At 36.8% G+C, this 12,421-nt stretch overlaps 1 protein-coding gene across 1 annotated transcript; it reads left to right on the top strand.

Annotated features, from left to right (window-relative positions):
• The first annotated feature begins 5,535 nt into the window (after nucleotides 1-5,535).
• On the top strand, nucleotides 5,536-12,028 carry LOC146721837 (uncharacterized). The gene is made up of 3 exons (XM_085486205.1): nucleotides 5,536-6,943; nucleotides 8,627-8,633; nucleotides 10,966-12,028. Exons 1-3 carry the CDS (start codon nucleotides 5,630-5,632, stop codon nucleotides 11,697-11,699), a joined length of 2,055 nt encoding a protein of 684 aa, XP_085342331.1. The 5' UTR covers nucleotides 5,536-5,629; the 3' UTR covers nucleotides 11,700-12,028.
• Nucleotides 12,029-12,421: the final 393 nt, after the last annotated feature.

The following is a 12,421-nucleotide window of genomic DNA, read 5'->3' as shown; positions in this document are numbered from 1 at the left end:
CACTTGTTACTCAATCAAACGGAAAAGCATACTTACCAATATTTAATACCACTGAAGAGGATTTCAAAATTGACATACCGTCGGTAGAAATTTTTGATTTCGAATCTCGCGAACCTATAAATATTAACGATAGTACTGAGACCTTAGGGCTCAACGTACTCTTTGAAGATGAAGAAATGGGAGAATACATTAATAGGGCCGAAACCTTAGGGCATTCGGTACCTTCTGAAGAAGAGATGGGAGATAAATTCATGTATTGTACGAAGACCTTAGGGCACGGCGTACATTACCTAAACGAAACGACGAAGATGGGAGATTATACTAATCACACTGGAACCTTAGGGCATTCAGTGCGATTCCAAAACGAAGAAGAGATGGGAGACAAATCCACAACATACATTGAAACCTTAGGGCATTCAATGTCTTGCAATGAAGAGTATATTACCGAGAGTCGGGAGACCCCGGTAATGGGAGATGAAATTTCTAATTCCGTCGATTGTGCGAGAACCCTAGGGCTTTTCTCGACCAACGACCATTCTATTAATTCTGATCGACCACATGATGTCGAGCAACTTTTGAGACTCGAACATTTAAATCCTGAAGAGATTGAACACGTCCGTTCAATTCTAACAAAGCATTCGGATAGATTCCATTTGCCTAACGAACCATTAGGAACTACAAACGCAACTCAACATTACATTCCGACTATTAACGAAGTCCCTATACATAATAAGCAATACAGGTTTCCTCCTGTCCATAAAGAAGAAATTGACAAACAAGTCCATGAATTACTAAATAATAATTTAGTCGAGTATTCTACATCACCGTATAATTCACCGATCTGGATAGTACCGAAAAAACCAGATTCTCAAGGCAATAAACGTTGGCGTATGGTCATAGACTATCGGGGACTAAACGAAAAAACTATAGGAGACGCATACCCCCTTCCTAATATTACAGATATACTTGATCAATTAGGATCAGCCAAATACTTTTCAATATTTGATTTAGCTTCCGGATTTCACCAAATTTCTATGTCATCTAAAGACGCACATAAAACTGCATTTTCTACGCCATACGGGCATTATCAATTTAAGCGCATGCCATTCGGATTAAAAAACGCACCCGCTACTTTCCAAAGACTTATGGATAATGTATTATAAGGACTACAAGGAAACGAATTATTCGTTTACATGGACGACATTGTCGTTTACGCGCGATCATTAGGAGAACACGAAATTAAATGCGAAAGATTAATGCAAAGATTACGCGACGCGAATTTACAATTACAGCCGGATAAGTGTGAATTTCTAAGGCACGAAGTTGCTTATTTAGGCCATATAATAGGCGCGAACGGAGTCAAACCAGACCCGGGCAAAATAAAATCGATAATGCACTTTCCAACTCCCAAAAACCCAAAGAATATAAAACAATTTCTCGGTTTAGCCGGTTATTACAGAAGATTCATACCTAACTTTTCCAAAGTCGCGAAACCATTAACTGATTTATTGAAAAAGGATAGCATATTCAATTGGCAACTAAAACAAGTAGAAGCTTTCAACTCTTTAAAACACGCATTATGCTCAAACCCCATTCTTCAATATCCTGATTTTACAAAACCTTTTATATTAACTACCGACGCATCAGGATACGCGATAGGTGGAATTTTAAGTCAGGGACCGGTAGGAAAAGATCTTCCTGTCTCGTATACATCTCGAATTTTAAGTACCGCAGAACAAAATTATTCAACAATTGAAAAAGAATGCTTAGCCATCATATATTGTATTAATCATTTCAGACCTTACCTATACGGAAGACTCTTTACTATAGTAACGGACCATAAACCTTTGATTTGGCTGCACTCTATAAAAGATCCTACCTCCAGACTCTGGAAGTGGAAGACTAAATTAGCAGAATATAATTATGAAATCAAATACAAAAAAGGATCATTAAATAATAATGCAGACGCTTTATCTCGAAATCCACCCACAGATTTAATTTTACCAATATTCGCTTCAGATAACGACGAGTCATCCGACGAATCCATATTTTCAAGCAGACCTAGACCTTCTGTCAGATCAATTAAAACAAACTCTCTAACTCCATATCTCAATAAGAATATCGACAATCCTAATTACACTAATATAACGGGAAATAATTCCGATTCAGACGATGAAAGTTCAACTCTCGATAACAATAATCACGATTATGCAAATATGTCAAACGCGAATTCAAATTTAGAATACGATTATGTGGATCCAGCAATTTCAGAAACCGTTCCAATTATACCACCCTCTCCTCAAATTCCGAGCAAAGTAAGAATACGAGAAATTAGAGACAATCTACTAAATCAAAAAGATAATCATGTAATTTTCATAAGTTTAAACGGAACTCCTTACGACAAAGGAGCCGAGCTTTATTCTACCGCAAATCTTTTACCCGTGTATGAAAATCTTAGTTTCGAAAGAGTAAACGTAAAGAAAATCAAGTCAAACAATTTAATATCTATCCCAATACGAACGAATAATCGACTATCAGTAGAACCTCAAACTATAAAAAATTGTATACGCTCTTTATTAGGCTGTGTTAACGAACTACAATTAACTTCCTTTAGCATTAGCAAAACGCACAAATTTGATGACATTCCTTGGTCATACATTGTTAACCAACTAAAGAGATTTTTTTACGATACCCGTATAAACATAACTATTTGCCAAAATCTAGTCGATCATTCTATCCCTACAGAACGCGTAAAATTAATTTCGGAAAATCATGCATCAGCATACGGTGGCCATAAAGGCGTTACAAAAACTTTTAATAGACTTCGACCTCATTATTTTTGGAATACGATGAAACAAGATATTCAAGAATTTATTAGAAAATGTCGCGAATGCCAATTAAAGAAATTAACGCGCGTCAAAACCAAACAACCTATGATTATTACGGATACCCCCGGGACAGCTTTTGACAAAGTTTCACTAGACATAGTAGGGCCATTCCCTATCACAAATAACGGAAATAAATATATTCTAACAATGCAAGATTTATTAACTAAATACTCCATAGCTGTACCATTAAAAGAAGCCACTTCATTAACAATAGCCGACGCTTTCACAAAAGAATTCATTTGTATTTACGGAACTCCTAAAGCTATTCTTACCGATCAAGGTGCAAACTTCCTATCAACTTTAATACGCGTCCTAACAAAGAAATTCAATATCCAACACTTTAAAACTACCGCTTATCACCCTCAATCTAATGGATCGATAGAACGATCACATCATGTATTAGTAGAATATTTAAAGACACAAATCGACAAAGAAGACAATTGGGATGAATATATCAAACTCGCCATGTTCTCTTATAATACAAGCGTTCACGAAGGAACCAAATTCTCGCCATACGAGCTAATATTCGGACGACTGGCCAGATTGCCATCCGCGTATCAACCTATCGAAGAACCTCTAGAGCCTACTTACCAAGAATATATAAACACACTATTCAATAAATTATACGATATTCGCGAAGAAGCGCGACAAACTCTTATTAGAGCTAAAGAGAGAAGCAAATACTATTACGATCAACGTGTAAATCCTCGGCAATTTAAAACAGGAGATTATGTATTCTTATTAAAAGAACCAAAGAAAGGAAAATTCTCAGCACATTACGTAGGACCCTATGAGATAACAGAGATCCTACCTTCCAACAACGCCAAAATCTTAATCAACCACAAACCGCGGATCGTCCATATCGATAAGTTAAAATTAGCACATATAGAACCAGGTTGAAAAAAACAACATTCCTAATTTTGGGTTTCAGATGTGTTGGCATCGCCAACCAGTCCATCCAGGACAAACCACGAGTTCTTCACTACACCACATATTCGCCTTCGCACGCTGCGTAAAGGTACACGGATATCGTAACGTAGTCACTAATTCTGCACGTTGTAGAAATTGTTATTCCAGTCTTGATCTAGCTGCACGCTCCTTTTACCAAACACGATATACTCACGCTGTCGTGATTGGATTAGGTTATCCCGAACCACAGTGTTCTGTATGTTCCCAACTCCTAACAATTTCCAAACCAATACAAAATTGCACAATTTGCACTAATTATCTAACGTCTATAGATCGGGAATCACCCTTGAATCATCTCTAGCTGTTTAAGACGTTCCAACAATATTAAAAAAATGTCTTCCAATAATCCTTGCGATCACAACGCAACAGCCTCTAATACATATTACGAACATCCTAATATCGTCGAACTCCACACTCTGTTACAGAGATTTCCTCTAATAAAGAAAATGCTAGAATTCTTTCCTAATATACATAGAGCTAGATGCTATAGAAGTACAATTTACGACAACTATTGCCAAGTTTGTCGCATCACGCGAAGAACTCGAACTGCACCTAAAGACATTTACAATTATCACGTTCTTGTTTGCGAAACCGCACCTCCTATTCCATGTCTCAACTGTCGCTATGCCTGTTATAAAATCGAACCTATAACTCATTGTGAAGAATGTTTCTTTACCTATATACAATATGTAGTAAACGTATGGAAACGCAACGATACCATCAGACACTGGGATGGAATCGTACCTACCATTAATCATTTCCAGCCTACTCTATAAAACTATATATATATTACTAATTATATTAATTCGCTAGATGTAAGGACGACCACGTCTTATATCTCTCCGATTATTCATGTATATTAACATATGTATTCCTAATTACAGGTTCTCTTCAGCCTAGACGCCAGTAAAGATTATCAAAATCTCAGCACAAAAATCTACAGGTATATTTCGATAATACTACACATGTAAGATTCCCATTTCAGGAAACCATCCTAACTAAACAGGTTGTTCAGCATGGAACCCTGTGCATTATTCAAAACTTTATTCTTACTACTTTTAGCCATTATTTTTCATCTTTGTATAAGGTATGCTTTGCTCAAGTACATCTCATACAAGGCTCACGAAATTGCATGAGACTCATATCCATGCAATATGATAATTAATACAATGCGTATTATATTATTACACTCTGCCATTAACTCGCTCACTGGTAATAACTCGTATTTAACCACTATGAATAGCTTGCGAAAAACCTTAATAAATTTAAAATTATGAAAAATATATACGCTTATACTTGCCTATTCGGAGAAATCGACTCCGGCCCCACCAGTGAACGAGCTAATCATATTCTATCAAATAGCAAATTTCGAATAAATTCTCTGAATCTTACAAAAGACACGGGCAGAACAAAAAACTGCAACCGCGCAACCGATACACATAGATATAAGACGAAATATAATTTATAACATATACACCTGCGCATTAACATGCATTTGTACTTACTATTATACACGCATATATATATGTCCATGTGCGAGTCCGAAAACGGACGACAATATAAATCATGCATATTATTATTTAATTATTAAAAGTTTTCTCGCACAACGTTCATCGCGCCCAATGCCAGGACTACCCCCGCACGTGCACATGTATATATCTATAGATACGTGCGTATATTCGTGCGCACGTACATACTAGATAATTTCTTTATATATATAAAAATTGTATTTAATTCAGTAAAACTAGTCCGATTGTGCGTTACAGCTTGTCATGATGTTAGGGATTATTCTAATACTCTCCGTTAAAACTTCATTCGCCCTGATTGGATTCGATTGTGGTGGACAGCATCTTAACATCACCGCCGTCTCTCTCTTAGATGTTGGAGAATGCAATCTCCATCATCAAACTCCAAACTCCACGGAGACCTATATACAATTATTACAACTTTCCGAATATAATTATGCAGAGGTTATACAATGCAAACTGGAAATATCTCGCACGATATATCACTGTGGCATGCACTCGCACATCTCAGTCGTCTTTAATGGAAAAGCAGATTACGTCCAGGAAACCGGATATTCACAATGTTTGCGAATGTTTCAAGATGGCACAACGTCCTTGGGACCTGCTCACTTAATTAGCGGACTCAAAATCAATCAAACTTCTTATCGTAGCCTTACGTTAGCCGGTGAATTGAAAGCCGACGGAACATGTAAGGGTACGCAATACTCTGACCCTTACGGCACATGGGATAACGTAATTGTTCAAGCAGTTGCGAAAATCTCACTGAAATCATCTTATGTGCCAGTACAACTCGAACATGGAAAAATCAAGCTAAGATCAGGAACTATCTGTACACTGGCCGATAGCTTCTGTTTAGACTCCGATGATGGCTACACCTTTTGGAAACCCGTACCAATAAAATCCTGCAACTTTAACCAATACGATGTTTTATACGAAGGACTAGCAACTAAGATAGCTGGCGACGATTTCCCCGTCGTCTACAGCCTCACTACGCAAGACATCACATTCGCTTTGACCAAAACTAAAGAACAACCGTTATGCGGATACACTCTGCTCCGCACGGAACATCCGAAGTTATTTATTCTCGAAACAAAGCAAGGCCAAACCTTTGCACATAAAGGTACGATTCCCGTGGACAACCTCGATATATTTACTTACATGAATTCCAAATTTGTATATGTCGAAAAACACATCCGACATCAGAGGACGTCATTATATCATAATGTCATGCAACAAAAATGCGAGTTAGAAAGACAAGTAATAACCAACGCCTTGTCTTTTGCAACTCTCTTGCCCGATGAATTTGCGTATAGTCTTATGAAGTCGCCGGGATACATGGCCGTCACCACTGGAGAAGCTGTCCAGATTATAAAATGCATCCCCGTAGAAGCCACCGTACGTCCAACGAAGGAATGTTATAACGAATTACCTGTGACCGTTAGAAATACTTCTTACTTCCTCACGCCTAAATCAAGAATCGTCACAAAGATCGGGAACGAACGAGAATGCTCTCTGGAATTGCCAACGTTATATAGAATAGAAGACACCTGGGTACAGTTTGTTACGTCCGGCAATTCACCTTGCGGTAAATCACCTTATGCACAAGTCGGTCTTCTCTCGCGTCTACCTCGGTAAACGTTCGAGAAGCTGCTCTCTACTTTTTTAGGGCAAACTGCTAGGCCGGCTATACCCTGGGATGCCGAGAGCTTGAGATTCGATTGAGAAAGTCGGAAGGAGAAGGAATTCTGCGGGTCGGGTCGATAAATAAAGATATTTTACAAATATAAAAATTGTTTATTCATTTATAAATCCTTTATGTCGATACAAAATCTACTGGTCCTGACTCGGTTCAGGATGAGCTTGGAGCTGTATTATAATGTTATTAGACTCCTGTTCAGAGTCGTTAGATTGATTAAGATAGTTTATAAAGGAGCTAAAATTATGCTGCACTTCTTCTGGGACGAAATTATCGATGTCGTCGGGAGGGAGTACCACGGTGTCCTCGTCGAAAATATTAAAATTGGGTTGTAAAAATGGATCGTGTTCCGGAGATGCTAATTGTTGAGTTTGATTATGGACGAGATATTCAGGGTCAGTTAAAAATTGATGATTTGGATCGATTAAGTAAGTATTTGATTCTGAATGAGACTGTTCAGGAAATTGAGGGTGAGAGTAGTCAATGTATGGAGGAATATTATTAATAGGCGAATAAGCGCCTGGAGAGGAAGGTTGTATGATTATTCGCGTTGGATAAATTTGAACGTTTAGATTTAGAGGTCTTCGAGATCTACGTTCGCGTAGCCTGTGAAGGTGCTGCTCGTTTCGATCGATCTGATTCCTTCGTCGGAAAGGAGAGACCATCTAACGGTTAAATAAATTCACATGAATAAATCGAAAGATAGATTGTTCTATTATTTGAAATAATTGAATATGACTCACGTTTGTAGCGTGATTTACTCGTTAATGAAAGCGAACAAAGAAGAAAGGTTAATCTTATGCGAGAAAGCCCTTCACCTATTAATAAATTAACCTTATGTCAGTAATTATTATAATAAACCTGTATTAAATGAGAATTGGTAATAATGTGGATAAAAGGAAGGATTTGAATAGGAGTATTAATATCTGCGTTGAGAATATTAATACTTGATGTTTCAATCTTTAATAATTAAATTTTAAACTTTGAAATAGTAATTCTTAATGAATTAATAAATCTTAGACTTTGAAGTAACAAATTGTCAATGAATATCAAAATCACTGTCAGTTGGTATGGTAAAGTAATTCGCAATTATTGGAAAATGCAGGGTATTAAAAGCATGAAAGAATAGAGAGATAGGTGTACATCCGGTTATTTCGGGTTCTCAGGTCCTGGTCTTAATAGGCTAATGCTACGTTCACTTTACTAAACGTGCATCTCTGAGATGATTTGCGAATTTACCTTCTGACAGGATATAACTCTAATGGGTATAGAGGAGTTAGGAATAGAGGTTTGAATATAAGTATTAATATCTATATTAAGAGTATTAATACGTGTAGCTTCAAGCATCAATAATTGAGTTGTAAATTGTGAATTAATTATTTTTAATAATCATTAAGACCACTGTCATTTGGTTTGGTAAAGTAATTCGTTAGGTTTGTAAAGCAGAGAGGGAGTAAGCAGGGAAGGGTGAAGAAATGTACGGTTGCCCGTGGATTCCGGTCCCCGAAGGTTAATGCGACGTTCACTTTACAGAACGTGCATCTCAGAATCGTAGTAACGAATTTACCTTATGACAGGGTATGGTTTTAATAGTAGCAAATAGGGTAAGGTGGAGTACACTTGTCAAATAAATTTAAATATCAATATGCAAGATCACTGTCAGTCGGTGTGCTAAAGTAATTCGCAATTATTGGAAAGTGCAAGGTGTTAAAAGCATAAAAGAATAGAGAGGTAGGTATACATCCGGTTATTCCGGGTTCTCAGGTCCTGGTCTTAATAGGCTAATGCTACGTTCACTTTACTAAACGTGCATCTCTGAGATGATTTGCGAATTTACCTTCTGACAGGATATAATATTCTAATGTGTACTGAGGAATTAGCGTTATTCAATTCGCTAATAGGTAGTAGGATACGGGGTTACATACATATATAAATAAGCAGTGATATAATAAAATACATAAGTATATTTATTATAATAGATTGAATAAGTATGCGATATCGGTTAAATAATATTGAATAGTATTGGATAAAATATTAAATAGATCGACGATTGTAACGCAGACGTATGCAGATGCAAATCGTAGATTGGAATAATATCGGAAACGCAGAGTAATATATGGCTTATGTCTGTATTCAAATTCAGAGTTCGTAATGTGAAATAAGATTGAGTTCGAAATTCAGTGGTTAAATAATTAAATTCGGAGTTCGTAATGTGAAATAAGATTGAGTTCGAAATTCAGTGGTTAAATAATTAAATTCAGAGTTCGTAATGTGAAATAAGATTGAGTTCGAAATTCAGTGGTTAAATAATTAATTAAATATAATGATTAAATATAATGAGTGTCCGTCGCGCTTTACTATTTAGGGATATGTGAACTGGCTTAAATACTCACAAGGTTAGACAATGTCTTATGTGCCTTGCTATGGTACACTTCGCTACTGTGTTCTTCCCTCTGAGTTGAAGAGCTGAGAAGCCTCGGTACCTCGGTCCGAAATGGCGGCTATGTCTCGATGTCTTCAGAGCCCCGTAGTATTTGCTGGTTGAGTGCTGGATTGTTGTTGACTGGAACCACTGCGACGAAATCACTGCCGTTCCGTGCCGGGAGCCTGGTTTATATACCCAAAAATGGGGCTCGCTCCTCCCATCGGGCGATGTGGCTCAGCCAATGGTAAGAGAGATGTGCCGGGGAAGTACCGGAGATAATCTGTTCCTGGTAGAGATTGCGACGGTTAAGTCCCGGAGAGATGACTTCTTAGTAGAGATAGCGGCGTTCCTAGGTGACTCATCGCCGGTCGCTCCGACTTTCCTTATCCTATTCTCGGTAGCGATAGCTGTATGCCTTTGTTGGCTATGCGCTCCGACTTATCTTATCTTCTTCTTGGTAATCGATTTTGCAGGTGGCTGGTGACTCATCGCTATGCGGCTTGCAATGGGCCTTGCAGGTTGCAACGTGTTTCAGCGTTGCATCATGCATTGCATCACGCTATTGTTCTAGAACCTTCTAGAATCTTCTGGATGTTTCCTTGCGAGTAAAGCCGAGTTCACATAGTAAAGCGGCTTTCATACATAATTATTTAATTATTTAGTATACTTCTTTATAAGCGATATATATATATAAATATTTCAGGTATAAGAATTTTGTGTGTTAATATATATATATCGTGTACATATTTAAAATTAGCATATTTAATAATATATATATTTAATATTAGTAAAATGAATATTATGTCTTATACTGTCGTTGAAATCGCCGGAGAATACCATATGTCTTATGCAGTCATTGAGATCGCCAGAGAATACTACATGTCTTATACAGTCATTGAAATCGCCAGAGAATATATATAGTGTCGTCAAAGTATACGATTGATATATATATATATATATATATATATATATATATATATATATATACGTTCTTAACCTTATTTTAAGTTTTCTCACAAATAATCAATGAGGATTTTAAATATTCATAGTCGAACTATGGTATCCTTATTTAGTACTTTCGAACGTGTGACGGCTACAATGTTACTACGCATTACGTGCACGATTTTTAAGTCTCTTGAATTATGAATAGTTATAATATAGTCACGCTTATTCTTATTTCAGGTTTATGTTTCCTAACGAATGATCGAGAGTAGAGAGTCTTTATTAATTATGCCTTTTATGCTATCAATATTATTAAATTTAAAAGTGAATTATTACTCTGTCGTCATTTGTGAGAAGACATGTTTTAACCTACGAGTAATTATATGTGTGATTAAATATTCGTTATTACCGGTCTTTCATGCAGGTTAGAGATTGTCATGACTAATAGATTAAAGAATAAAGTTTTGAAAAAGTTTGAAGTTTTGAAATTGTCTGGACGTTACAAGTTCACACCAAAAGCACAAGTAAGACAGTTGCCACCTCAACAACTACGACCCATGGCATCACTTACCTGGAGTTATTTAACACCCGGACCATTAGCTGTCAGTGGAATCTACACCCAGCAAGACATAGAAAAATTAAGAGACCACATCATGTTTCCCGCAGAGAAACCGGCACTACTCAACGCCATTGCACGTGGACTCACCGGACATCCAGTTAACGCCAACTCCGTCTCGCTATACAAACTACTAGACGAAGAATCACTCAATAAAATCGTAGACAACACCGCTGCGAAAATATGGAGAGGATTCATGAGCTTTGGATCAGCCACGGCCGGAGTCGTTGGAATATTTATGATCATTCGTATTGCTAAATTGGCAATCGATACCATCATTCATGGATACGCGTTACACACCGTATATGGATGTAGTCTACACCTGATAGGAGCATTATGGGACTCCCTAACCAATCTCTTGCTTCACCTCAGCCGCAGGACTGTGAACGAAGAAAAAGAAAAGAATAAGTTTCCAGAAGACGCCACACCTCTTGCCATCATCTCAGACGTACCCCCTGCATTACCAAAGGAACCACCTGTGATAAGTCAGCCTCAACTTCAAGGTTATAATATGAGACGACCTGAAGAAATGGAAAACACAAATATCACCGTCCCTCAAACGTATAACGACTTGCAACAACATCTCTTTAATCTAGAACAAAACCCTAGATCAACGTCGGGTTTTATTCTTAAATAGGAGGGGAGATGTAACGTCCAGACAATTTCAAAACTTCAAACTTTTTCAAAACTTTATTCTTTAATCTATTAGTCATGACAATCTCTAACCTGCATGAAAGACCGGTAATAACGAATATTTAATCACACATATAATTACTCGTAGGTTAAAACATGTCTTCTCACAAATGACGACAGAGTAATAATTCACTTTTAAATTTAATAATATTGATAGCATAAAAGGCATAATTAATAAAGACTCTCTACTCTCGATCATTCGTTAGGAAACATAAACCTGAAATAAGAATAAGCGTGCCTATATTATAACTATTCATAATTCAAGAGACTTAAAAATCGTGCACGTAATGCGTAGTAACATTGTAGCCGTCACACGTTCGAAAGTACTAAATAAGGATACCATAGTTCGACTATGAATATTTAAAATCCTCATTGATTATTTGTGAGAAAACTTAAAATAAGGTTAAGAACGTATATATATATATATATATATATATATATATCAATCGTATACTTTGACGACACTATATATATATTCTCTGGCGATTTCAATGACTGTATAAGACATATGGTATTCTCCGGTGATTTCAATGACTGTATAAGACATATGGTATTCTCCGGTGATTTCAACGACAGTATAGGATATAACGTTTGACATATAATACAATTATTTCCTTTTTCTCTCTTGACTTAAATAGATAGTAATTATTTATTTTTTTTGAATAA

Source organism: Nylanderia fulva, unplaced genomic scaffold (genome assembly GCF_048542155.1).
Source record: "Nylanderia fulva isolate GAGA-0341 unplaced genomic scaffold, ASM4854215v1 Scaffold405, whole genome shotgun sequence".
In the NCBI taxonomy this organism is placed as follows: domain Eukaryota; kingdom Metazoa; phylum Arthropoda; class Insecta; order Hymenoptera; family Formicidae; genus Nylanderia; species Nylanderia fulva.
Note: the sequence above shows the minus strand (reverse complement) of the source record. Positions and strands in the feature narration are given on the sequence as shown.

What these genes read in the sequence shown, in the direction of transcription:
- LOC146721837 (XM_085486205.1), top strand. Translation starts at nt 5,630, where the DNA reads ATGATGTTAGGGATTATTCTAATACTCTCCGTTAAAACTTCATTCGCC.